The sequence below is a fragment of the Electrophorus electricus genome, chromosome 5 (assembly GCF_013358815.1).
Source record: "Electrophorus electricus isolate fEleEle1 chromosome 5, fEleEle1.pri, whole genome shotgun sequence".
Taxonomy (NCBI): domain Eukaryota; kingdom Metazoa; phylum Chordata; class Actinopteri; order Gymnotiformes; family Gymnotidae; genus Electrophorus; species Electrophorus electricus.
The window spans coordinates 2,287,501-2,313,876 of NC_049539.1; the positions used below are offsets into that span (position 1 = coordinate 2,287,501).

General features: G+C 46.4%; 2 protein-coding genes and 1 long non-coding RNA gene across 8 annotated transcripts; all 3 read right to left on the reverse strand.

Annotated features, from left to right (window-relative positions):
• Positions 1-1,305: 1,305 nt before the first annotated feature.
• phex (phosphate regulating endopeptidase homolog, X-linked) lies at positions 1,306-12,484 on the reverse strand. Its single transcript, XM_026995557.2, has 22 exons — positions 12,272-12,484; positions 10,696-10,752; positions 10,407-10,568; positions 10,215-10,298; positions 9,864-10,090; positions 8,041-8,106; positions 7,835-7,951; positions 7,578-7,661; positions 7,331-7,473; positions 6,906-6,999; positions 6,570-6,698; positions 5,426-5,527; positions 5,267-5,344; positions 5,024-5,127; positions 4,876-4,934; positions 4,551-4,605; positions 4,371-4,438; positions 4,135-4,265; positions 3,875-3,940; positions 3,622-3,726; positions 2,319-2,395; positions 1,306-1,860 (listed from the first exon to the last, which is right to left on the reverse strand). Exons 1-22 carry the CDS (start codon positions 12,393-12,395, stop codon positions 1,758-1,760), a joined length of 2,235 nt encoding a protein of 744 aa, XP_026851358.2. The 5' UTR covers positions 12,396-12,484; the 3' UTR covers positions 1,306-1,757.
• A 1,922-nt stretch (positions 12,485-14,406) lies between these two features.
• LOC113567522 lies at positions 14,407-18,598 on the reverse strand. 6 transcript variants are annotated; one of them, XR_003409464.2, is made up of 8 exons: positions 18,318-18,598; positions 17,862-18,001; positions 17,618-17,739; positions 17,271-17,456; positions 16,939-17,104; positions 16,672-16,730; positions 15,453-15,606; positions 14,407-15,189 (listed from the first exon to the last, which is right to left on the reverse strand). It is a non-coding gene; the product is annotated as an uncharacterized LOC113567522 (long non-coding RNA). The 6 variants fall into 6 exon arrangements; XR_003409465.2 differs by having other exon boundaries at positions 17,266-17,456; XR_004776128.1 differs by having other exon boundaries at positions 17,209-17,456.
• A 378-nt stretch (positions 18,599-18,976) lies between these two features.
• Positions 18,977-25,972, reverse strand: mbtps2 (membrane-bound transcription factor peptidase, site 2). The gene is made up of 11 exons (XM_026995559.2): positions 25,787-25,972; positions 25,333-25,481; positions 24,861-24,999; positions 24,310-24,413; positions 23,870-23,997; positions 23,604-23,722; positions 23,312-23,492; positions 23,025-23,119; positions 22,748-22,943; positions 22,580-22,655; positions 18,977-22,293 (listed from the first exon to the last, which is right to left on the reverse strand). Exons 1-11 carry the CDS (start codon positions 25,859-25,861, stop codon positions 22,071-22,073), a joined length of 1,485 nt encoding a protein of 494 aa, XP_026851360.2. The 5' UTR covers positions 25,862-25,972; the 3' UTR covers positions 18,977-22,070.
• Between the last annotated feature and the right edge of the window lie 404 nt (positions 25,973-26,376).

The window sequence follows — 26,376 nt, forward strand, 5'->3', positions numbered from 1 at the left end:
TCCCTCCCTCTCTCTCTCTCTCTCTCCCTCCCTCTCTCCCTCCCTCCCTCTCTCCCTCCCTCCCTCTCTCCCTCCCTCTCTCTCTCTCTCTCTCCCTCTCTCCCCATGCGGTGGTGAACTCTCATCAACAGGATGCTCTTCTTCCATCAGTTCTAATAAGCAGCAGTTGTTTCCCTGGGTCTGCTCTGCACATCCACAGGCTGGCCCGCTGTTCTCTCTTTCAGTCTCTCCGGCCCTCACACACACACACACACACACACACACACACACACACACACACACAGGTTCAAATGCAATTGTAGACCCCACATGTTACCATGGGAACAGCAGGAATAAATGGATGTAATTGTTATGGTATTTCTGTCGTTTTGCTCCACGCTGGGGGACACAGAGTGAGGAGGAGAAAGGTTGGAGGAAGGCCATTCCGCCATGCTCCGGCAGGATTCGCTCGCTCGCTCGCTCGCTCTCTCTCACTGACCCTGCTGCCTGAGCAGGGTATTTTCTGCTGAGTGTGAGTGTGTTCAGAGTGTGGCTCGATCTGGATCCACAGTTCCTCAGCCCACACACACTCACACACACAGACTGGTCCGGCTTAAATCATCACATATTCTCAGACGTGGCGTGATAGAGAAGAACTTACTCACTCTGGTCTTCAGTATTGTCTATCTGTTTGTTTGCTTGTTTGTTTGTGTGCTTTGTTTTGTTTTTCACACAGAGCTAAGAGCGATTGAATTTGTTTTGTGCGTCTGTGGGATAGAGAGAGTGAGTGAGAGTAAGAGGCGAGAAAATGGCAAAGCAGTCTTGAGGCCTCGTCCGTGTACGGGGGTTCCAGGCTATTTTCAGCAGGGCTGCTGCTATTTCCACTCCTCATTTCCCACTGTGCTATATTAGCCTGACCTCATACATTCAACCTGACCATTCAGTTTTAGCAGTAAAGGAACCCACACCGACACACTGAGCACCGCCCCGCCTAACACCTGCACTGGCATTAAAACACTGGCATCACAAATCTTTTGATTAACGTAGTAAAATAGTTTTAAATCTGTTTTTTTAAATTGCAGTATATGGTATATGCAAATTATATCAAGATATTTATAAGTTATAATGTGTGGTGCATCAATTTCTAAAAGAAAACATTTCTTCAGAAATATTTCTTAGGAATGGTTTTTTTTTTTTTTTTAGATTTTTATAGATTATTTAAAATGTTAATGTACTGAATATATCAAAGGCGACTAACATTAAGTTTGTGTACATCTATGCATTTAAGAAACAAATTTCCATATTACATTCACACAAAACACACAGTGGCCTTCTGCTGAAGGAGCACCATTTTCAACACTTTTACTTCACAATGAGCAGCGTTGACTGCTGGTGCTCTCAGAGCTCGGGTGTGTGGCGGGTTCATATTCTCACAGACGATCATCGTTTACACTGCTGACTACAGATCCGTGCAAAGTTCCACCAGCAGCGACTCGTAAAGCTGGAACGCTGACCGTGGCGTTTGGAGTGAAGTCCAAACACCAGCGATCAGGCTGTGGTGGACAGGAAACGAACAGTGAGCTGGTGGTGATGGCACAGGTGTGTGAGCTGAATATGGGAGTGTTTATGATCAGAGTTCCAGTGGGAGGAGACAAGGTGAGATGGTCCGGTTGAAGCGCCCCACCCCGATGCCCCCTCCAGCCTGACGTGGTGAGGGAGGGAGAACGTGAGATCTGGACCTCGTTTGTAAAATCAGACCTCTGTCTGTCTGTTTGCCACTACCACACCCGGCAGGAGCCCGTTCCCCTGTTCATGGCCGATGTCTCGGGGCAGTTGAAGGCTTTCCTGAACTCCTCGAAGTTGCTCATCGCCCCAACAACCCTTCACCATGGCAACAGGGGAAGAGTCAGAGACATACATCATACAGCAGTGACAGATGGAAAGGGGAATGAAGAATGGAGAGTGTGTGAGTGTGTGTGTGACTGTGTGTGTGTGTGTGTGTGTGAGTGTGTGAGTGTGTGACTGTGAGTGTGTATGTGTGTGTGTGTGTGTGTGAGAGTGTGAGTGTGTGTGTGTGTGTGTGAGAGAGTGCGTGTGTGTGTGTGTGTGACTGTGTGAGTGTGTATGTGTGTGTGTGAGTGCGTGTGTGTTTGCGTGTGTGTGTGTGTGTGTGTTTGCGTGTGTGTGTGTGTGCGTGAGTGAGAGTGTGTGTGTGCGTGCGTGCGTGTGTGTGTGCGTGGGAGTGAGTGTGCGTGTGCGTGTGTGTGTGTGTGTGAGTGTGACTGTGTGTGTGTGTGTGTGTGTGTGTGTGTGTGTGTGTGTGTGTGTGTGTGTGTCACCTGTACTTCGGAGGACTGTGGGCTCCACTCAGGATCTGATCTCTTGCTGCCTCAGGCCTGTAGGAATTACAGCGCACCTGACAAACAAACATGAACGCAGGATACACTGAATGAGGAGTTGGATAAAATGTTATTATATAATACGTAAGAAAATTATTCTATAATTTCATTTTAATTTTATTACAAATATTTTGTCATATTATCATAGTTCATTTCTTACTGTCTCTTTCATTCTTTTTATTTTACTTTAAGGTAACCAAGTTCCTTGGTAATATTTTAAAGGTGTAATATTAATACATTTTCTATTGTTGTTGTTAATATGATGATGATGATGATGATGATGATGATGATGATGATGATGATGATGATGATGATGATGATGGGGAGGAGGAGGAGGAACACAGTGTAAGTAATCTGTAATCACTATATAAGCTTGTGTAGCTCAATGAGACCACCCTGACCAGCTGTACTGAGAGGTACATTTGAGTGGTTGGAGATGACTGTCTACGTACTGTCTGTGTCTACGTCTACGTACTGTCTGTGTCTACGCCTATGCCTGTCTACGCACTGTCTGTGTCTACGCCTGTCTACGTACTGTCTGTGTCTACGTCTATGCCTGTCTACGTACTGTCTGTGTCTACGTCTACGCCTGTCTACGTACTGTTTGTGTCTACGCCTGTCTACGTACTGTGTGTCTACGTCTACGTACTGTCTGTGTCTACGTCTACGCCTGTCTACGTACTGTCTACGTCTACGCCTGTCTACGTACTGTCTGTGTCTACGTCTATGCCTGTCTACGTACTGTCTGTGTCTACGTCTACGCCTGTCTACGTACTGTCTGTGTCTACGCCTGTCTATGTACTGTCTGTGTCTACGTCTACGTACTGTCTGTGTCTACGTCTACGCCTGTCTACGTACTGTCTGTGTCTACGTCTACGCCTGTCTACGTACTGTCTGTGTCTACGCCTACGCCTGTCTACGTACTGTCTGTGTCTACGTCTACGCCTGTCTACGTACTGTCTGTGTCTACGCCTGTCTACATACAGTCACCACCATACCGTGCACAAGTAGCACTTGCCATTCTCTAGGCCACAAAACCCCCGCAACAAATACCAGTGCATGAATGTCAAAAGAAGGGCTAGACTGCAGTGTACTGTAGCTGTACAAGTCCAAATATAAACTGCAATTGTAAGACAAGTGTGGCTGACAGTGTGAGACAGTGTAGCAGTCAGTGAGTGCAAGGCAGACAGTATAATGAAGAGACTGGTGAGTGTTTAGCTGTGTGTGAGCATCAGAGACTCACGTGAGCATAACTGAGGAAGAAGAGCTGATTGTTGGTCAGGCCTAGTCCCGGTAACAGCGGCTCCTCCACCCCAGACCTCTCCTTCTCCACCCATCTTCTGTAGGCCTGCAACCCAGCCCACACAAATGTGTTCATACACACTCATATAAACATCCTCACTGCTCTCTGCCTGAGCCCTCAGAGACACGAGTGCACATATTAACCCCAACTCGGTGCGCCTTCACTAGGACCGGACTCGGACGGTGCGCCGTACCCGAAAAGCTTCTCTCATTCCTCCGTTGTCAGCTATGTTCTCTGCCAGAGTCCTCTTTCCCTTGACCTGTGAACACACAGAGGTCTCAACAGAGCTTTACATCATATCCAAGCACAGAGACATGGGGAGTAGAAGCCACATCTCTGCTATTGTGGCCTACTGCATGTAGCCCTAGAAGACCCAAGCCAGGAAGTGAAGTGGCTCTGAGAGGAAGTGAGGTAGGTCAATAAGGAGGCAAGCATAGCCAGTGGGTGCTGTACATTTAGTCCCGCCTCTTTCCAGTGGTAGCTGTTGTACTGGCTGATCATGCATTGTGTCTTCTCATTGAAGCTAGCGATTGACGTGTTGCTCCACCACTGCTCAAGATTGCCGTCTTTATCGTATTTGCGACCTGGACAAGCACACAGATGGAGACATTTCAAGGCACCAGATACCACTATGACAATTAGTTACTTAGTTACAAATTAGTCATTCAGCTCAACAAGAAATGTCTTACCATTATTGTCAAAGCCATGCGTTAGCTCATGCCCAACAATGATACCAATTGCTCCATAACTTAATGATCTGGTGAATTTAAACACATTTAAACACCATCAACAGGTCTGTCCAGAAACAAATCCAGGAGAATGATTGTCAGCTGTGGTCTAGGGCTGAACGAGAGTAACAGAGTACTGACCGAGGGTAACTTAGTCCCCAGAAAAACGGCTTCTGAAGTTCACCTGCTGGGAACCCTGAAGACAGATATGAATGCACATTAACAAACAAAAGAAAAATAATATCAAGATGATACACTGCAATACGTGAGGTAAAAATATGGAGTTTTACCTCTGATATACACACCATTTACAAATGCTAAATTAACACTTACTAATTTAACATTTATAAATACTAATTTACCATTTATGAGTACTAATTTACCATTTACAAATGCAACATAACATCATATATCCACAGACATTATAACAGCGATACAATGTTATGGATCCTCAAGTTGATCTTACTAATCTGATTGGTGGAGGAGCTGTAGAAGGCGTTGACGGTTGTGGGGTTGGTGAACCACCTGGAATAAATAAAAAGCGAAGAGAAATGTAAAGTGCAGCAGGTATGTTTCGCTGTCCCCACCCCCGTGGAGCCGGGCCCAATGCGTACTCCGTGCGAGGAACAGTCTTCCTGAGCCAGCCGATGTCCTCCTGCGCGATGAAGCGCAGCGTCTGCATCACATTCCCAAAGTAATCCTTCTCCGAGAACGACAGCTGCGGAGTGCAGGCACAGGAAGAGAACTGTTATCGTTCAAAAAATCCATAGCTTTTAAAACGTGGGAACGCGAACAGATCAGGGACTGCAGAAACCATGCATTAAAGGGAAATTCGAGAAAATGAAGCGTTTTTATACCCGTTTAAGTTCTTCGTTGATGTAGGTGTCGTTGAAGATGAATTCTGGGTAGCCCACTTTAGCTAGGACCGCATGGGCCTGAAGGCGAGACAGACGGAAAATAGCGAGAAAATTCCTAAACTACCGCCGTGTTCCCAGACCACACAGCCGGACACCGACCTTCTCTATGGCTCTTTTCTTCGTTTGTGCGTCCATCCAATCGTTCTCCTTCTTCAGCATGTCGATGAAGGCCCAGCGGATGCCCTCAGTCAGCTCCTCCATCTTAAACACAAACACACACGCATCAACACACACACAAACACATGCAACACCACACATATAATAACATATATGCGTTAATGTACACAAACACACACGTATTAACACACAGACATCAACACACACCTATTAACACATGCGTGAATGTACACAAACACACATATTAACTCCAGGCATCAACACACACACCTATGAACATATATGCGTTAATGTACACAAACACACACGTATTAACACACAGGCATCAACACACACCTATTAACACATGCGTTAATGTACACAAACACATATTAACACACAGGCATTAACACACAAACACGCATTAACACACACAAAACACTCGCAAACACACGTATTAACACAGGCATTAACACACAAACACGCATTAACACACACAACTCACAAACACGTATTAACACACAGGCATTAACACACACAAAACACACGCATTAACACACACAAAACACTAGCAAACACGCATTAACACACAAACACATAGTCAATTACCTTTCTGACATTGATACCCTCCAAACTGTGACTAAAGTAATGTTGGACCTATTCCACTAGATGGAGACAAATCTAGAAAAGTGACTATTGTGCTTCATTAAAACATGCAGGGACGAGCGTGCGAGTGTTTATTTACTGTTTCAGGAAGGAGGACAGAAGTGTAAGGCTAATGAACACTGAACACTGTAGTGATATACAGAGACATACGTGTAAGTGTTAGGCAGTGACTAACACTGTCTGCAGTAACACTCAGAGACTCATTTCATTCATGGACTGTTCCAGTCCTCATAATCACTGATTCAGGAAAGTTATTCTTTAAAAGGAGTGACATTATCTTAGCTACATAGTTTATAAAGGCAAAAACAGACGTGAGTGTGAATGAGTCATTGTGAGTTGGTGAGAGTTAGCAAGTGAATCACTATCTGGCCAATTGGTAGAGTGAACTGGTAATTGAGTTAGTGAGGGAGGGAGGGAGTGAATGAGTGAGTTAATCAATGAGTGAAGGATGGAGGGAGTGAGAGAGTGAGAGAGTGAGTACCATGTGTTTCTTGTCTTCCTGAAAGTGCTTGTTTACAAAGAGGCGTCCAGTGACATACATCAATGTGCTCTCCACATAATTCACACACTTGTCCCAGCGGGGTCTTAGAGAGGTTGTTCCCGTAGTAATCTGTTGGGAGACATGATCATTCTTTGCCTGCGCTAATACCAAAGTCACGCGTTCAGGAGCAGTCTTTTATTTGCATTGTCTGTGAGTCACAGAAGTTTAAATTTCTTCACACTGAGACATAATAACATGATTTGTAAAATTAGATATTCTCAAGATGTAATCTTTGAGACTCCACTGAGGTAAACAAAAACTGAGTGTTATACCCACTCGAGCAAAGTCCAAGTATCGGAAGAGAAAACGTCTGCTGAGGGTAGTGACTCTGGAGAGCACTGACCTCCACACGGCATAGTTGGCCACTGTCCTGAAGACCAGGGTCACAGGGACAGGACACCCAAGATAAGAGGATTACATTTGAATCACATTAAAGCTAAATATGTTAGTGACAGGCCTGGTGTAGATCACAGAGCAGTGATAAAGATCCGACTCACAGATAAGACCCATATAGCTCAAGACGAGCACGTGCGCGTAGACACAGACACACACACACATACACGCACGCACGCACACACACACACACACAGACACACACATCACTAATGAAGCACTAGCACAGAAACCAATAAAAGGAGGCTTTAATAACCTAATTGATGGTGTGTGTGTGTGTGTGTGTGTTGTTTCTGAGCACTGGTTACCTGATCTCGGTAGCATTGAGGAGCTTAAAGAGTTCCTTCATGTACTGAGGGGCACGCACTATCACTGGCTCTGAGAAGGAGATGGATAAGTCTGGATACAGCTTAAAGTCGACTGCAGCTTTCACGAAACGGAGCCAGTTAAACTGCAGAGAGAGAGATAGAATTAGAAGTAGAAGGGTGGCATTCTGGATTATGGCTCGTGTGTGTATTTGATGATAAGTGTGAAGGTAGCAGTGTGGGGACCCACCTCTGGGACTGCACGCTGCAGTTTGGACAAGGTGTATTTGTTATACATATTTTCACTGGTGCGATTTTCAAAAGGGATCACTATCTAAACACCAACAAAGACAAAGAAAACACTTGAGTATTCATTTAACCAAAAAGCACCATGAAGTAGTCTTAGTCCTCATAGTCACTGATTCAGAAAAAAACACAGCCTCGGTAACTTAGAGATTTTGTTAAGTGGGCTGAACGTACACAACAAAAATGGGAAAAGCTCTTCACCTGGGAAAGTTGTATCTCAAAGTCAAGCACCGCCTTCATCTGTGACTCTGCATCCTGTTCGTTGGCTCCCAGCATGACAGACAAATCCACCATGAGCCTCAGTAGGGCCTCTCGATTCTGTTCAGTGACACACAGCAAGGCTATGGTTATCCAACCATGGCGGGCCGTTACTATAAAACAAGTAATGGAGTAGGAATTCAGCTCACTTTCTGTGCCTCGATGGTATTGGTGATGTAATCCTCTCTGGACAAGACCAAGGACGCCTGATCCAGCTAAGGGACAAACAGAAACCATAAATGACATGGGTCAATCATACATAAGGTAATGGATCAATCACATGTATCATAGATCAGTCTATAGATCTATCGGGGTCACCCAGCAGCAGAGTTCTGTTCTGATCCAGGACCCTGGACTCACAGCCTGCCCGGACTGATCAATCCCTGGACTCACACCCTGCCCGGACTGATCAATCCCTGGACTCACAGCCTGCCCGGACTGATCAATCCCTGGACTCACACCCTGCCCGGACTGATCAATCCCTGGACTCACAGCCTGCCCAGTCTGATCAAACCCTGGACTCACACCCTGCACAGTCTGATCAATCCCTGGACTCACAGCCTGCCCAGTCTGATCAAACCCTGGACTCACACCCTGCCCAGTCTGATCAAACCCTGGACTCACACCCTGCCCAGTCTGATCAATCCCTGGACTCACACCCTGCCTGGACTGATCAATCCCTGGACTCACACCCTGCCCAGTCTGATCAATCCCTGGACTCACACCCTGCCCGGACTGATCAATCCCTGGACTCACACCCTGCCCAGTCTGATCAAACCCTGGACTCACACCCTGCCCAGTCTGATCAATCCCTGGACTCACACCCTGCCTGGACTGATCAATCCCTGGACTCACACCCTGCCCAGTCTGATCAATCCCTGGACTCACACCCTGCCCGGACTGATCAATCCCTGGACTCACAGCCTGCCCAGTCTGATCAAAGCCTGGACTCACAGCCTGCCCAGTCTGATCAAACCCTGGACTCACACCCTGCCCGGACTGATCAATCCCTGGACTCACAGCCTGCCCAGTCTGATCAAACCCTGGACTCACACCCTGCACAGTCTGATCAATCCCTGGACTCACAGCCTGCCCAGTCTGATCAAACCCTGGACTCACACCCTGCCCAGTCTGATCAAACCCTGGACTCACACCCTGCCCAGTCTGATCAATCCCTGGACTCACACCCTGCCTGGACTGATCAATCCCTGGACTCACACCCTGCCCAGTCTGATCAATCCCTGGACTCACACCCTGCCCGGACTGATCAATCCCTGGACTCACAGCCTGCCCAGTCTGATCAAAGCCTGGACTCACAGCCTGCCCAGTCTGATCAAACCCTGGACTCACACCCTGCCCGGACTGATCAATCCCTGGACTCACAGCCTGCCCAGTCTGATCAAACCCTGGACTCACACCCTGCACAGTCTGATCAATCCCTGGACTCACAGCCTGCCCAGTCTGATCAAACCCTGGACTCACACCCTGCCCAGTCTGATCAATCCCTGGACTCACACCCTGCCCGGACTGATCAATCCCTGGACTCACACCCTGCCCGGACTGATCAATCCTTGGACTCACAGCCTGCCCGGACTGATCAATCCCTGGACTCACAGCCTGCCCAGTCTGATCAAACCCTGGACTCACACCCTGCCCAGTCTGATCAAACCCTGGACTCACACCCTGCCCAGTCTGATCAATCCCTGGACTCACACCCTGCCCAGACTGATCAATCCCTGGACTCACACCCTGCCCAGTCTGATCAATCCCTGGACTCACACCCTGCCCGGACTGATCAATCCCTGGACTCACAGCCTGCCCAGTCTGATCAAACCCTGGACTCACACCCTGCCCAGTCTGATCAATCCCTCGACTCACACCCTGCCCGGACTGATCAATCCCTGGACTCACACCCTGCCCAGTCTGATCAAACCCTGGACCCTCCCATTACCCTGTCTGATCTAAGCCTCACCTTGATGATGTACTGCTTTGAGTTCTTGTCGTCGGCTGAGACATAGAGGCGCAGCAGGACGGACTTGCTGTGCTGCGTGCGGATCTGAGCCAGCGTCTCAAGCAGGTCAAAGTTGCGCGCGTCCCACCGAGCGTCCCCGCCCAGTGCGTCCCCGAGCACTGGCCAGCGGAGCTCCCTCTTCCTCAGCTCCATCTGTAGGGGTTTGGCGTCCAGCAGTTCCAGAGCAGCTGGAGGCAGCCGCCACGAGGACACGGCAGGGACATAGCAGGGAGAACGGCATGTTACGGTCAAGCACAAACCGCATGCAGTAGTTTTTGCCATGCGAGGGCTGTTTAGGGTTGGCGCACTCACGCTCATTCATGCAGGAACGGTAGAGAACCTTGGCCTTCTGCACGGCCTCCAAGTCTGTATCCACATCAGCCTGCTCCAAAAGCTCTGACACAGCGAACATGGCATTGGTGAACAGACGGACAGACCTTTCCCCACACATCCCAGAGCCTCCCCCAACACATACACATGCACACACATTCTGCGGCTCTTTACCTTTGAGCTTGAGGTCCACGTTCCGTCGTAGCCACGGGTAGATCCCGTAGCTGGAGGAATCTTCCGGAATGGGGTGGTCTCGGAGCCAGCCTCCGCATGCGTACTGGTAAAAGTCCTCACAGGGAGGGATGGCTGGGTCCATTTTCTTCAGGATCGAGCCCGCTGCAGCACAGCAGTCATGGCTGTGATTGGGTCTCTGGACGTTTGTGCGTACATGTGCTCATGATGATGACGATGATGATGATGTATGATATACTGTGATGTATGCAGACAGGATGAAGGAGTCTACCTGCTTCGATGCACTCCGCTGTTAGGCAGAGCTCCTCACCGCTTGTTTTCTGTGAGACTAGAGAGAAGAAAACATGTCAAACGTGTCAGAGCACAACACATCTGTGCCTTAACCAGAGTGTCGGCTGCTTCACACACACACACACACACACACACACACACACACACACACACACACACACACGCGCACACAGCCACACACACACACCCTGCTGGCCTCACCATGCCATGTTCACGACAGCTGTCCATGGCGTGGATATCATGCTGACCTAATATTTCATGCTTCATTGCACACATACCAAAATCCAAACACACAAACCAAACACACACCACACATTCAAATGCACCGAGTAAACATTACTCATATATATATATATATTGTTTGATAATTTTGCACATAAACTGCTTCTAGCTTATCACTGACCAGTTCTTTTGCACGCTGATCTGTGTGATATAACACTGACCAGTTCTTTTGCACGCTGATCTATGTGATATAATACTGACCAGTTCTTCTGCACGCTGATCTGTGAGATATAACACTGACCAGTTCTTCTGCTCACTGATCTATGTGAGTTGTGGAATTCTGGCTTTCACGCTGTTTGTAGTCCAACTGGACAGCACATGACCACAGCATGAAGCAGAACACCAATTAGAGCCTCAGCCCAGCATGAACAAGCCTTATTAAGCCTAGCCTCACAACAGGGCTGTGTCTGTGTGTGTGTGTGTGTGTGTGTGTGTGTGTTTGTGTGCATCTGTGTGTGACTACATTATGTGCAGACAAAGACTATAATTATATAGATATATCACCACAAATATTTCACCCTTCAAAACCAAAAACAATGGGAACAATAACCTCATATTTGCAATTCCTTTGCAGTCTGCCCTTACTGAAATTTCCGTTCACACACACACACACACACACACACACACACACACACACACACACACACAAACACAGGCACACACACACACACACACACACACACACACACACACACACACACACACACAGTTTCCTTTCTTTCCTTGAGTAACTCAAAGACATCAAAATAAGTGCTTAAATAAAAGCTAAGAGAGATATCACTTGCTAAGGGCATGAACTCCACTCCACTCCACTGCTCTCCCCTGTGGTAATGACAAGTTTTAAATCCTGCTGTGCGTGTAACTGTATACAATGCTAAAATAATCTCACACACAAACACACATCCAAAGCTCGTGCAACCCGCAGAATATAGCACTATGCCTCACACTGCAAACGTATGAATATAACCGCCTGAAAGAAACTCAAGGTGCGTTAACATCTGTGCTAGGTACTGCCCAGCCACGTTAGGTCCGGCTCAGTCGTGTTAGGTCCTGCCCGGCCATGTTAGGTCCTGCCCGGCCGTGTTAGGTCCTGCTCAGCATGGAGAATCTGTCGTTTTATTGGGTACATTGTGTGAGCATTGAATGAGAACTCCATAAGTGTTGTGTGAACGTTGGCATTGTATGAATGTGTGCTGCGTGAGCATTGTGTGACTGTTGTGTGATTGCATGAGCATTGCGTGAGTGTTCCATGATGATGAACGTGATGCACTCACCAGCAATGACGGCGATGAGCAGGGCGAGACAGAGGCACACAGACACAATCAAGGCCGCCTTCATCATCTTGCCAGGGGCCAGGCTCTGCTTGGAGTCACCTCCACCCAACACCTCCATCTCCATTCCGTGTAGCTGTTTACACACTACCTACCTCTCTCTCTCTCTCTCTCTCTCTCTCTCTCTCTCTCTCTCTCTCTCTCTCTCTCTCTCTCTCTCTCTCTCTCTCTCTCTCTCTCTCTCTCTCTCTCTCTCTCTCTCGCCGGCCGCAAAGACGACTGCTGAAAAAGTTCGGTCCCGGCGTGCTGGGAGTTCTCGCCCGCGGCTGGACGCCTCTCCCCTCACAGTGGCCGTGGCGGGCAGGTGTCGGGGAGGCGCAGAGACACACCGTGCTGCTCTCACTGCTCAGCTGGTCTCCACATGCCAAGAGAGTTTCAGAGCCACTGAGCGTGAGAAGGAGCAGGACACATGGAGACTAATACAGGGGAGGAGCAAGAGAGAAAGGAAGTGAGGGAGAGAAAGAATCAGACGCAGGAGGAACTCCCCATCCCGTGTTGTGTGGAACGACTGCAGCACGTAACTAAGCCGTAATTATACACAAGCAAGCAGAATGGGTGGAATGATTGTGAGTGTGATAGAGAGAGCCTCTGCGCTCCAGGTCTAGCACTGTAGACGCGCGGCGTGTGTGTTATGGAGCTCACAGCACCCGTCTCCTCCGAGCTAAGGACATAATGATGAGTGAGGCTGGATCGCACTGTTCCCTTCCCTAACTTAAAAACAAAAAAACAGGAACATAATGTTATATAAACAATTTGATGCTAGTTTTCTTGTGGGACTCCAGTAACTTTATTTACCACAGAGTCAGTAAGAGAAGTGTGTGTGTAAAGGACTGGGGGTTGGGGAATCTGTTATCCTTCAGGGTTCGTTTAAAAGTGAATTTTCTTCATATTTAAGATCATTCAACTCTTCTATTTTATTCTTAGTGCATCTTTAGTTCTCCAATGACAAGACAAGGTTTTAATAATCTACTAAGGGGATTCTTTGCCAAACATTTCCCTGACAAGACTGGACTTGTAATTAAGGTAGAAGCCACATCTTGAGGAAAACTCTCTTCTCACTGCATTTGTTCATGTTGCATTGTTTTGTATTTCATCGATCTATAAACCTGCTACTGCTTTCTGCTGCTTACTGTTTCCATGCTGTGAGGTGAAAACAGCTTTAATTAAGACACTTTAAACTTTTCACCAGAATTTTAACACACTTGGCAAAACATCTGTGCAGAGTAGCAAAGCATACATTTAAAAAAAACAAAAGGCAAGAAAAAAACCAAAAAACAAAACAAAAACAAACTACACCACAAGAAAGACGTCAGAGGCCATACGAATAAACAGCAGTCAAAAAGCAAACATGCCATGACACTGTGAGGATGACCATAAAACCAGAGCAGCCACATGATGGAGCCATGTTGTGTGTGTGTGCGCGTGTGCGTGCATGCGTGCGTGTGTGTGTTATGTGTGTGTGTGTGTGTGTGTGTGTGTGTGTGTGAGATATCAAATCTGCATTCTGTGAATGTGTGTGCGAGTTATATCAGAACTGTCGTCTCTCTCTGTGTGTGTTCAAGTTCAAGTTCGGTTTATTTGTCACGTACATAGTCATACATGGTATTACTTGCAATGAAATGGTTTTGTGAGTGCTCTGTCCACACTGAGGAAAGAAACAGGGTGTGTGTGTTATATAAGAGCTGTATTCTGTGCATTTTGTGTGTGCGTGCGTTATATCACAGCTGTGTTCTGTGTGCAGGTGTCCCATGGAACACGCTGTCTCTGCACTGACCACATGTGAAGGGCTCACCAGAACAGCAGGCAGGTCCAGGGAAAGATGGTTATTGAGCAGTGTGTGTGGAAGAGTGAGTGATTGAGATAGATATAGATGTATATATATAGTGTGTGAGAGAGTGTAAAAGATACTCACAGTTAGTGTGAGAGTGATACACATATATAATCCCTAGAATTTCATTTCCCTGATTGTGTGTGAGGTTGTTTTTAAAATGAGAATAGATCCTTTGAAGATACTTTTACCCACCATAACCTGATTTCATTCCTTTAGACTGATAACAATCACACAAGAGTTTCTGACACTTTTTAATTCTGACTGAACACAACTTGAACAATTGAGGTAAGGGCTTGTTCAGTTACAGTGGTAACTGTGCAGCAGTGGGACATAAACTGGCCACCTTCTGATTAACCACTGAGCTACCACTGCCCCTAGATGAGGTGGTAATCTGGATTACTGCATTCATCTCCTCTGCCTGCAGATCTTTACCATCAAAGTGGACCAGGTTATGCTTTAAGCAGTTTTCTGAAAAATACCTGAGCAGCCAGTAGAGGACAGTGCCCATGCTGTTGTATACTGGACGGAAAGCGGTGATGTGAAGCTAGGAAGATGTTTACACAAGTATGGAGACGCCTCTCAGAGAGACGCAGGCAGGGCAGACGTCGGTCAGAAGGACGCAGGCAGGGAGACGCTGCAGAAAGAGACGCAGGCAGGGAGGCGTCGCTCAGAGAGACGCAGGCAGGGTCCTCTCGCCTCCTTTCTGTCTCATTCATTTCTCACATTCTATCCCTTTTCTTTTGGCACACAGTATTTATATGCAAAGCAATTTTTGGTGGTGCACAGACAAGGAGACGCTTTTTATAGAGGTCTCTTTCCAGCGAGACGTCCATAGGTGTCCACCTCTGAGGCAGGTTGGAGTCAGACAGAGAGGCCCGGAGGTTTAACATGGCCCTGCATGTAACAATACATTTTATTTGTATCGCACTTTCTTAAACAAAGTTTACAAAGTGCTTTCCAGAAAATAGAGAACACATAGAAGGATAATAGAGCTCATTACATCCCCGAGATCCATCACCCAGGGAGGCATCTACCAAAAAACAATGAAAAAGAATGTGCAACATGATTAAGATGAAATTTATAAAATATACATTAGAGGAATGAATCATTTAAAGTAAAAGTTAATTTTAAAAACCGCCCTTCAAGGAAATAAAAGTGCAACTGCAGCAAATCCAAGTGCATAGTTAAAAGAGAAAAACAATATTTAAAACACTTGCAAGCTAAGAATATAGTGGAGACCTGGCAGTTTTAAGTAAAGGGCCTTACACAACAGCAAAGTTTTAACTTTCTTACAAAAAGGATTTATGTTGTCATAGTGCCTCAGGTCATTTGTGGGAGAGAATTCCAGAGTTTGGGACCACGGCAGCAGAATGCAGTAACTGTGTTCTTTATTCGGGTAGTAGGCACAACTTGCATGGGGTGCATGTCTTGTGATCATACAGCTGACCTATGGAGGGACAAGACCACATTAACACTTAAAGGTCAACAGTAGGACTCTAAAGTTAATTCTGAGTGACCGTGGTAGCCAATGCAACGCAACCTTACAGGACTGGTATATTTGGTAATATGTATATTTGTATACTATATGTATATAGGATTGGTATATTTGGTAATATGTATATTATATGTATACAGGTTTGGTATATTTTTGGTAATATGTAATATGTTCTCTTCACTTTGCGTGTGCTAGTACTCTGGCCACTGCATTCTGAATCCTCTGTTGGCTAAAAACAGTTTTCGTAGAGAGAGACCTGCACATTACATATGTGGTGAATCAAATGTGTGCAGAAGTTTGTCACCATCACTTGCTGTGAAGACACTTCTGACCTTGGATTTGTTACGAAGACGCTGTGCTAACATGGCATTTAAAACTTGGGTCATGGTCATTGTGACACCTAGGTTTTTGATGTAGTATTGGGCCTTAACTGATAGGGACTCCAGAGAAGTTACTGCATCAGTACACTCACAAACAGTCCAAATGATGATAAAATCCGTTTTGTTGTCACTGAGTCGCAAATTATGTCCCACCTGGGACTCAATATCTTCTAGACAGTTAAAAAGCAACTCAGTGGAACCCCTGGGATCAGTGTCTAGGGACATGACATATATAATTCTATCTGCACACTGCTGAAATGAGACATATTTACTGACCTCTGTGGGCAATGGAAGCATGTAGAGGTTAGGGAGAGAGAGCTGGTCCCAAAATTGAGCCCTTGGGGACACAAGGTAGCACATGGCATTTATAGCTGCTCTCGCCAATTTTGACGGTACTCGTGACTGGTCTGATATGACTGGACCCAGTTCAGACCAATACCAGTTAGGCCAGTCTACCAAGACTCTTAGACTAGCAATATACAGTAGTCTACAGTATCAAATGCTGCACTGAGGTCAAGAAGAACCAGTATAGACAGGTTTAGGGGTCACGGTTTAGTCTAAGATCGTTCATGACTTTGGTTAGTGTGGTTTCTGTGCTGTGATGAGCTCTAAACTCAAACTGAAATGTAACACTTACTTCATTACTATTTAAATATTCTTCAAGTTGAAGAGAGACCACCTTCTCAATAATCTTTCCTAAAAATGAAATATTAGAGATCGATCTGTGATTATTGAGGTTAGCGGAGTCTTAATTTATTCGTTTTTTAGAATTAGCCTGATAACTGGTGTTACTCTGTAGGTAAAGTCCTTAAGAGGACTGGTTGACTAACATTCTTAGTCGTTTTAAAACTTGGAGGCACAGAGAACATAAAAAAATAAAGTAATATAATGAATATTTCCATACAGAGGAAGAGGCGCACTGAAATAAGTAAGCGACACTGGCAAGGTGCCGCACACAGCCTGTGGTACTGAAGCTGAACACTGAATCTGGAGGGCTCATGTAGAGAGATGGGCAGGGAGGAGCGTAATAGCACCGACACTCCTGGGCTCAGCCCAACACCGTCTCTGCCCTGTTTACAGGATGGGGAGTAACAGACACAAGCCTGGACTTACACACACACAGACAGAGACCCTCTCGCAGAAAACAAATGAGGGTCATTAAAGCAAAGACTACCTACAAAGTGCCTCCATAACATCTTTGTTCCCAGATTAGCAAAAAAAGCAAACGGACTCTACTTAGTTTTGTCTGCTGTGCATCTTCCCTGACTGCCCGCAGTTCAGTCAACTGTTTTGACAGTAATGTCCAATGACACAAGCAGTCTCTTCTGCTGTTAAATGACAGCTCTTCCCTGCAGCTGCGGTAGACTCTGAAACAGCTGCGTCAGCCAGGAAATCCGTACTTGGCGCACGGCCGCCGCTACCCTACCAGAAGCAAACACAAACACTTCACTGACTCAGGGAATGTGGCCTTTGTTCAGCTTTCAGAAATCAAACAGGAAAAGTAGAAATAAATTGTAAGTACTTTGACATTTACATTGTTTGAAACTTGAAAATGAATGACTTTCCACAAAAGTCATACTTACATTTGATTTTTCTTGCTACATGTTTGTTCTTTAGGTTGATACCAAGAACCGACGCTTGGTGATATGTTACCGCCTAAGGCTGAATGTGGCTGAGGAATATATGATCATGCAATTTTCTGGCCCTGCGTGGGTTAAAACATAAGATGCAATTTGGCTTGGCTGGGACTTCTCCTTGACTAACTGGACATAAATGTCTACTTTTAGATGGCCCCACCAAAAGTCGCATCAAGTGAAGCAGAATTACCTTTAGTCAGACAGTCTGGTGTGGAATCAGCTTACTGTACAGAACTCATTTCGTATAATATACCTTAAACAGCATCACAGGAACATAGTCTCGCCTATGCTCTCTGGCCAGACTCAGCCTGAGGAATGAACGCACGGCTCCTGAAAGTCAAGTCATGTTTTACCACAGATCAACTGAAGTGATTTGAAAGTCATTACAAATCAACTCGACTGACTAGAGAGAAGAAAAACAAGCATGTGTGCAATCTGAAGGTTTTTTTTAGTTGATAAAAATACGAAAATGTCCTGAATCCAGATGATTGAACCAGGTACATTTTAGAGGTGCATTTACATTCTCACTGTCTGATCACCTTAATCCAACCTTAATCATCACCCTTAATTTTCATAATGGTAAAGAGATTAAGCATAATTGTATTTTAATTACAGTAAATAAATAGATACACATAATAAAACATACCTTGTCAGTTAGAGAAAAGAGAACATATTTTTCAGAAACAACCAGATGAATTTTTGGCTTGGCCAGAAGTGTTGAGCTTCAACAGCAGTGTGTTACAGTGCAGAGTGTAACTGAGCTTCAACAGCAGTGTGTTACAGTGCAGAGTGTAAGTGAACTTCTATAGTAGTGTGTTACAGGCAACCCGGACACTGGAGCACACTTTGCACTTAACCCTAAACCTAATCCGAACAACTGCACTGCTTACCCTAACACTAAACCTAAATACTGCACTGCTTACCCTAACCCTAACATTAACCCTAACTACTGCACTGCTTACACTAACACTAACCCCAACTACTGCACTGCTTACCCTAACACTAACCCCAACACTAAACCTAAATACTGCACTGCTTACCCTAACCCTAACATTAACCCTAACTACTGCATTGCTTACACTAACACTAACCTCAACACTAAACCTAAATACTGTACTGCTTACCCTAACCCTAATCCTAACACTAACCCTAACCACTGCACTGCTTACCCTAACACTAACCCTAACCACTGCACTGCTTACACTAACCCTAACACTAACCCTAACCCTAACACTAACTTCAGCAGGAGCAGACTCGGACACGACTCCTTCCTCTCCTTACCAAACACACACCCTCGTAACATCATCTCAGCAGGCATCCATTACAGCGCTAATAATAGATCATTTATACCTTCAGGGTAAATTTATGCATGTCACATGTTTACTAAACAGCAAAGAGTTATATATGGACAAGCATTTGTATGCATGCACACACACTCAAGCACAGACAAGACAAGGAAGAGGGCCTTAAAAAACATTACTCACTGTTATCAAATATAATTATTATCATGAACCCAGACAGATGGAGAAAAACTCTGAATATAGCATGGCAGGAATGGCTTTGTAGACAGACAGAGAGAGAGGAGTGGGTAAGGTGGGGGTGTGTGTCTAGCCTGATATTACATACTGCATTTAGATTTGTTTCTGTTCCTGAGTAAATGACAGAGGTGTTGATTAAATAGTAATCAGACCATGCTGGGGGGAAACAAATACTCAGAATGCAAAGAAGATTAAAAAACACGTGCACAGTGAATCAGCAACTCACATCAGCTCACCACCACCCCCCAACTTTCAAACACAGTCAGTCAAACATTTAATGGAACATTTGACCAAGATTCCAGGAAACTTGTAGCATGTTTCCTGAGCTCTTCTACAGTAGGGGCTGATCCAGTAAACACAGTGAGGACTCAGGGTAGTGTATGGGAACTTATGCGAGATCTCCCAACACCCAGAAATGGGCCCATCTTCCTAAACTTAGCAGAAGCACGCGCACACACACACACAACCAATGTTGCCAATGTCATGTAATCTTCCGTCTCCACCCAAAGCTCATGCGTGTATAATTACGTCCTTTTGAAATAACGCAGCTCGATGGTCGGCCATGGTCCAAGTCTGGGGGCTGGGGGCGTGCACTGACCACACACTCCACCCCGGGAGGAAGTGGCCAAAAATGCCATGGCCTCCAGGGGAGGGACCCGCCAAGCGCTGTTTACGGCCATCGGTCCATTATGAGGGACGAGCACAGTCCTTAAACAGGGGCCTCCAGGGACAGAAGAGCTACACCAGCGTAGGAGGTACCATATAACAAAGGACAAGATGAATCACTTCCCAGCTTCCTGTAATCCATCATCCAGTAGCTGACAGCCACAAATAACCGTACAAGTGTACAGGGCTGTGTGGGTGTGAAGTGAGCAGTCTAAACCTGCACAGCAAAGGCCAAGCTAAGGACAGAGAGACAGACTTGGTGGACCGGGCTGATATTGGAGGTTCAGTATTTCACAACAGCTTGGCAGACTCTTATGAGACACCAATGTTGCATAGTATGTTGCCTCATCTTATCTAGGTTAGATCCTTTTGATTCGGGTGGCAGCACTTTGGCAGATGCATAACAAGTCGATAAAATCCTCACACTGCCCCTGTATGGTTTATGACAACACTACCACCTGGTGGTTGACATCAATCACTGCAAGTGTAGTCTACCACAAGAATTTAAATCCCATGTGACCTAGAAAGCATAGTATCACTATATGACTAGAATGTATATTTTGGTTTACATTTTGATTCACTTGCTAGCACTGACAAAACTGGGCAATGTATGTGAAATTTCCCATACATAATAAAAAAAAGTACTTTTTTTTTTTTTTTGCAGATCTCATCGTATATTACTGTTACAGGTGCTTAATGCTTTTACGTCAAATCATGTTTCAGTATCTTGTAGCATCTTCCAAATGACAAAACCTCCAGAAAACCAAAAACAGAAGCTCTCAGAACTCATCACAGCACAGGGGAGTATGACGGTTCCACCAAAAGAAACAGGCACATTGGAGCCATCATCATCATCATCATTACCGTTGTCAAACCATAAATGACATTCAAGGATATCGCCATCAACTAGCTTCACAAAGTCACAAAACACTTAATCCACTTTGCGGCAAAGTATAGCAGTACACTCCTCCGTTTATATTAACTGCAAATGCTCATGATGCTTCCAAATTTGCGCTTCAGTCATTAGCTTGACCGTGCACCGTCCATTAAAAATAAGTGTCCTATAATCCAGCAGGCATATTTATGATCTTATAAAGTCCAGGGAGGAAGAGAGATGAAATGAAGGGTCAGCTACACCTCTGAAGGCTGAGATGTGCTCCACCACACCCCGACAGGCGCCGCCCACTAACCGCCCTACACCTCTGCTCCATCCCCCTGGCAGCAGGAACCAGTGTGGACAAAGTTAACAGCACTTTATCTGCTGGTCTGTAAACAGGGCTGACGGCCACAGTCACGGCTCTGTGTCTGACACCGAACACGTCCCGACGTTCTACTGCAGTTCAAAGACCTTCCTGCTCCGAGCAGACGCATCCTAGGACAGGCCGTCTCAGGATGAATCACTATATTATGCAGGACTATAGCTTGTAGTGGAAACTTATTTGCCCATATTTAAAGCAAGGTGGGGCTTACTGTGAGAGATCACAGTAAAGAGAAACAACTCAACATCATGTTTATGCAAATATGATATTTACAAGAGAGAATTCTGGTTCAGAAAAACCCATCAATTTGATTGTATAGATTGTAAATATGATGTAAAAAAAAAACAAAAACAAAAAAAACAAACAAACAACCAAGATACTATAGATATATTGCTATGAATAATCAAGTAAAAAAAAAAAAAAAATCATTGGATGAATAAAGCAATATTAGATGCTCAAGTATTATATTCTCTTACACATGTCTGTGTAGTGAAACAATGTCTCACACTTTGGAATGTGGCATCGTGGTTGCAGTGGCAAATATAAGAACGAACATACTGAAGAACCTTTACTGTGAAGAAGAACCGCATACATGATGTACGCGTTTAAAAATAACGTGTGTGTGTGTGTGTGTGGGGTCCAGAGGGTCATTCTTCACAGGCACTAGGTTAGAGATCATGGTCCATAATGGGTCTCCCCTGAGATGCCGTGTCTGAGTGCTCCGGACACTCCCGCATCACAACTCATCAGCGTGGATGTGGGACAGACGGGCACAGACACCCTGCTGTACTCCACTAGTCTCACTCTGCTCGTGTTGCGTGCTGGGAGTCAGCCTCCACCACTTTAAACATTTCACGCAAATCTTACTCGTCTGAAAGAGTCACTAAAACAAACCCCTCCCCCGTAACACCGCAGTTTGGAGGAGGTGCCCATCCGTCATCGTGCCGTGACCATCCATAATCCCAGGGCCACGTTGGCAGCCAGCAGGGCGCTGCCGCCTAGCAGGATGAAAAAGCCCAGCAGCTCTCGGCTGTTCTTCTCCGGGAGCAGCGTGCCGAGCGAGGCCTCCAGGAAGGCGCTCAGCATCCACTGACCGTCCAGCGCGAAGCACGGAACTGCGTTCACCACTGCCAGGGCCCCTGACAGCGACACCAAGTACCTCAGCGCAGCAGCGGTTAAAGACAAACACACACAGGGGCTTCAGGACAGCACATGCAGAAGCCAGAGAAAGCTACCTATACAGAACTCTGGCTTTATAACATGCATTCATTTCCTTCAACAGAAATAAATCTTACAACAATCAAGAGGGGAAAAAAAAATGAGATCATATTAAAATAGGCTACCACATCTTACATTACATTATGCTTACAATGATGAGAATAGAAACATTTCCAGAGCGCAGAGAGGAGTGTAAAACTAAAATCCACCAACAGGGTAAAGGATACTTGCACAGGGTCTCCAGCATCACAGGCAGGTGGAGATGGAGAAAGGCCAGGCGAGGCACAAAGTTGGTTAGACTCACTGCAGGAAAAACCAAACGCCATCACGGCTGAGCAACACACACATGCACGCCTTCTGTCCGAGACGGGGCGTCACATCGCAGTCAAACTGACCTGAGAACTGCAGGTGGGAGGGGTAGCCCACGAAGAGCATGTCCTCCTGGGGCGGATGCTTGACCCGTATCAGGCGAGTCTGGTTCTCCAGAGAGGGGATTACACACAGGCTCGGGGGGGAGCCTCTCTGGCAATCTGTGTTGGTGTGGCACGTCCAACTCGCTTGGATGGTCTTTCTTGCCGGCAGGCAGGCAAACTGAGACACGGAAGTGGCAGAGCACATAATGGAGGAGCCTTCTTTGTCTCCGTGTTTGTGTGAGAGAGAGAGAGGACCTACCTGTTTGCTCTCTAGGTTATTGCGGTAGGTGAAGCAGAGGTCAGTCAGGCTGCTGTTACTGCAGCACTCCACAGTCCCATCGAGGCGCCTAAAAGCTACAGCAGGAGAAGGAGAAGCAGCCCTCCATCAACAGACCAGAGAGGAGGCTCGGCTTACTGGGCTTACTGGGATGCCTCCCGGAAATGGAGCTTGCTCTCCTAAAACACTTCTTTGTAAAATCAACTGCATTACTGGTTAACAAAGCATGGGTGCGCGTGCCTGTCCGTCACGCAGCGGTGGGTCAGTACCTCTTCCGGCGGCATGGTTGAGGCGGAGGTCAGCGCCGTGGACGCAGTAGCCACTTTGGGGCTGGTGGGCGACATGCTGGAGACATGAGTGCCAGTCCTCCACGCCCCGCACGGTACAGTCCTCCACCCAAGAGACCAGGTCCCCCACAAACAGCCCACGAGGCCCACTGGATGGAGAGCCCTACGGCAAGAGACAAGCACCAGAAGGGTGATGCAGCTGAGGACTGGCCAGTCTGGCACGGAGACGCGAGAAGGCACGTCTGCGTATAGTATAGCGGACGCTGCGACTGACCTCCACCACGTCCGTGACGAGGGCCCCTGCGCCGGTGTAGTAGAAAGGAAACAGGAGGAGCGGGAGCAGGAGGAGGAGGCACACGACCGCCACACACAGCACAAAGTTGTGCCACACGCCTGAGCACAGCAAAGCACAACAGGGCGCAACCTTCAGCCCAAACCGCACTCAGTTTCGCCCGACGCCGTTTAAAGTTACACAAATAACCGTACAAGTGCGCAGGGCTGTGTGAGAGGGTACGGCCCCACGCGCCCGCGCAAACATACCGGCGCAGAATATCCGCAGCTGCTGCACAGGGGAGATGAGGTTCAGGTGGGTGGTGAACAGGTCTACGAACGCACCCGGGTAGATCACGAACATGAACATGCCAAATCCGTTAAGCCTCACTTGCTCTCTGGACAGCAGACAATGAACAGCAGGGGAGAATGACTCCTTTTAGAGTAACAGCACAGTAGCCTTTTCCATCATCCTAAAATACAACACTTCCTACTAGAGGACTTGGGAAAAGAGCTTTTTATTCCACATAGTGCATCAATTACAAAGTTGAATTGATTTTATATTTGGTGATTGTATGGGGTGTTAAGAACTGAGATAAGGCTGAATATTATGTGCAGAAGCAGTCAGTCACTCACTCACTGGAGCCGTTTAGTACAGCCTCATGATGGCTTACTGTTTGCAAGGATCACCAAGCTTATATAAATCTTACCTCAGTGCTGCCACCCCATGGCCAAACTCATGTATGACACCACTGACCAAAATAGCAACAAAGAAGTAGGCCAGCTGGCTGACAGGCAGGTTCACGCCAGGCACCTGACAGCAGAAATCACAGTAAAGGCGTGATTCAACCTCAGGAAGGGAACAAACACTTTCCAGTTCACCACCGGGTAAAACAAACACAGACTGTGCTAATGAACGCACCCCATCCAGTTCTAGCCTATCATTGTTTCAGCTCAGCAGGAAGGAGACAATAGCAAGACAATGCAGATATCCCATGTATCTACACCTGACTCACTTAACAGCTGCTGAGGCTGAAATAATGTTCTGTTAATTTCATACTCATCTACAAATGGTGTCTGATGTATCCTTTCATCAGATCACCTGTCGCCTAAGGTAGTTTGGGTACATGCACTTGGCAAACCTTCTCTTCCCATGCCAAAGCACCAGTGAGTAAAACAACTACTAGACCGGAAAGGATGTAACATGGGGGGGGTGCGTCGTGTCATGAGACATGAGAGAGAGCAGCTCTGCCCCACTCACCACCACCTGCAGCACCTGCTCGTGGGAGCCCTCAGGAGTCTCGCTCATCATCTGCCTGAGAGTCTGGAGAAGAGTCCTACCCAACAGCACCACAGAGCCAAACATGGCCACAATCCCAAACACCATCCCAGCTGTAAACCTGCTCACGCACACACACACACTATATTTAATGCTTATTTACACTTCCATGTACTAGAAGCTCTTTTCCAGAGGGCTTTGTAAAACTTGATAACATTTTACAAATGTCTTCATGCTGATCACTCAACAGTATCCAGGCAAATATACAGTCTAAACCACAAAAACAAGAAGCTTAAAGACTATCTGACATGAGCAGAAATGAATAATATCAAGGATTTGTACGGAATTTACACATGTACAGAAATAGATCAGACAACTTCATGGTTAATAGTGGTCTGTGGGTGCATAACCCTGATGAAAGAGGAGTCTATAAAACCACGAAGCACCTGCGTACCATACGTAAAGGAAGCGCGGGTTGAGGAGTGCACACCGGGCGAACAGGCGGTTGAACACACTCGTGTGCCATCGGACGTGAAAGGGGGACAGCGACAATCCGCTGGCAGACAGCCACGACTCATAGCTGCTCCTCACGGCATGAGACGACTGGGACACAACACAGTAAGGCCGACTCATGTCAACATGCATCACAAACACTAGTCAACACGCCAGGCTGCACTCTCAGCAGTTTTATCTAAACGCTGTGCCATATTAGCCAAAAACAAAAGACACCGTGTAACATGTAATGGTAGTCTGGATTAACTAACAAACACAGCTCTGTGATGGAACTAACACTGAACTATTACAAGTATTTAAAAAGCAATCGTACGACACAAAGAACAGCGCTAATCCCTTTATATCGGGGCAGACAGACCCGTTAGCATGCAGCTAATTCAGGGAGCAGGTTTTACCCTGAGCAGCGTGTCCACCAGATAAACCGCACACCAGCCTCCAAGCACACACACAACCACCGGGATTGGGATCATGGCAGCGACACGAGGGCCGGAGAATACAGGCAACGAGCTACAATCTGCGGTACACGTATCCCGACAACGAACATGTGTGGAGCGAAAGCATAAACAAGCCCCGAAGGCGCCGCTTCCGTGTTTGCGTCATCAACGAGGGACAGATGCACGACGCGATGTTTTATGCGCGGCCACGTTGATGTTTATTTGTAACAGGTTATTTAACCCTAACTGATGCAGTGAGTAGCTTCTCAGTTGTTAAACAACCATGTCGAAAGACACATCTTGTGGTCGTGGAAAAGATGTTGATCTGTTTCAGAAGGGTCAAATTATTGGCATGCATCAAGCAGAGAAAACATCTAAGGAGATTGCTGGAACCACTAAAATCGGGTTAAGAACTGTTCAACGCATTATTAGAAAGTGGAAGGACAGTGGGGAAACATCATCTTCGAGGAAGGAATGTGGTCGGAAAAAAATCTTGAATGATCGTGATCGGCGATCACTTAAACGAGTGGTGAAATCAAATCGTAGAAAAA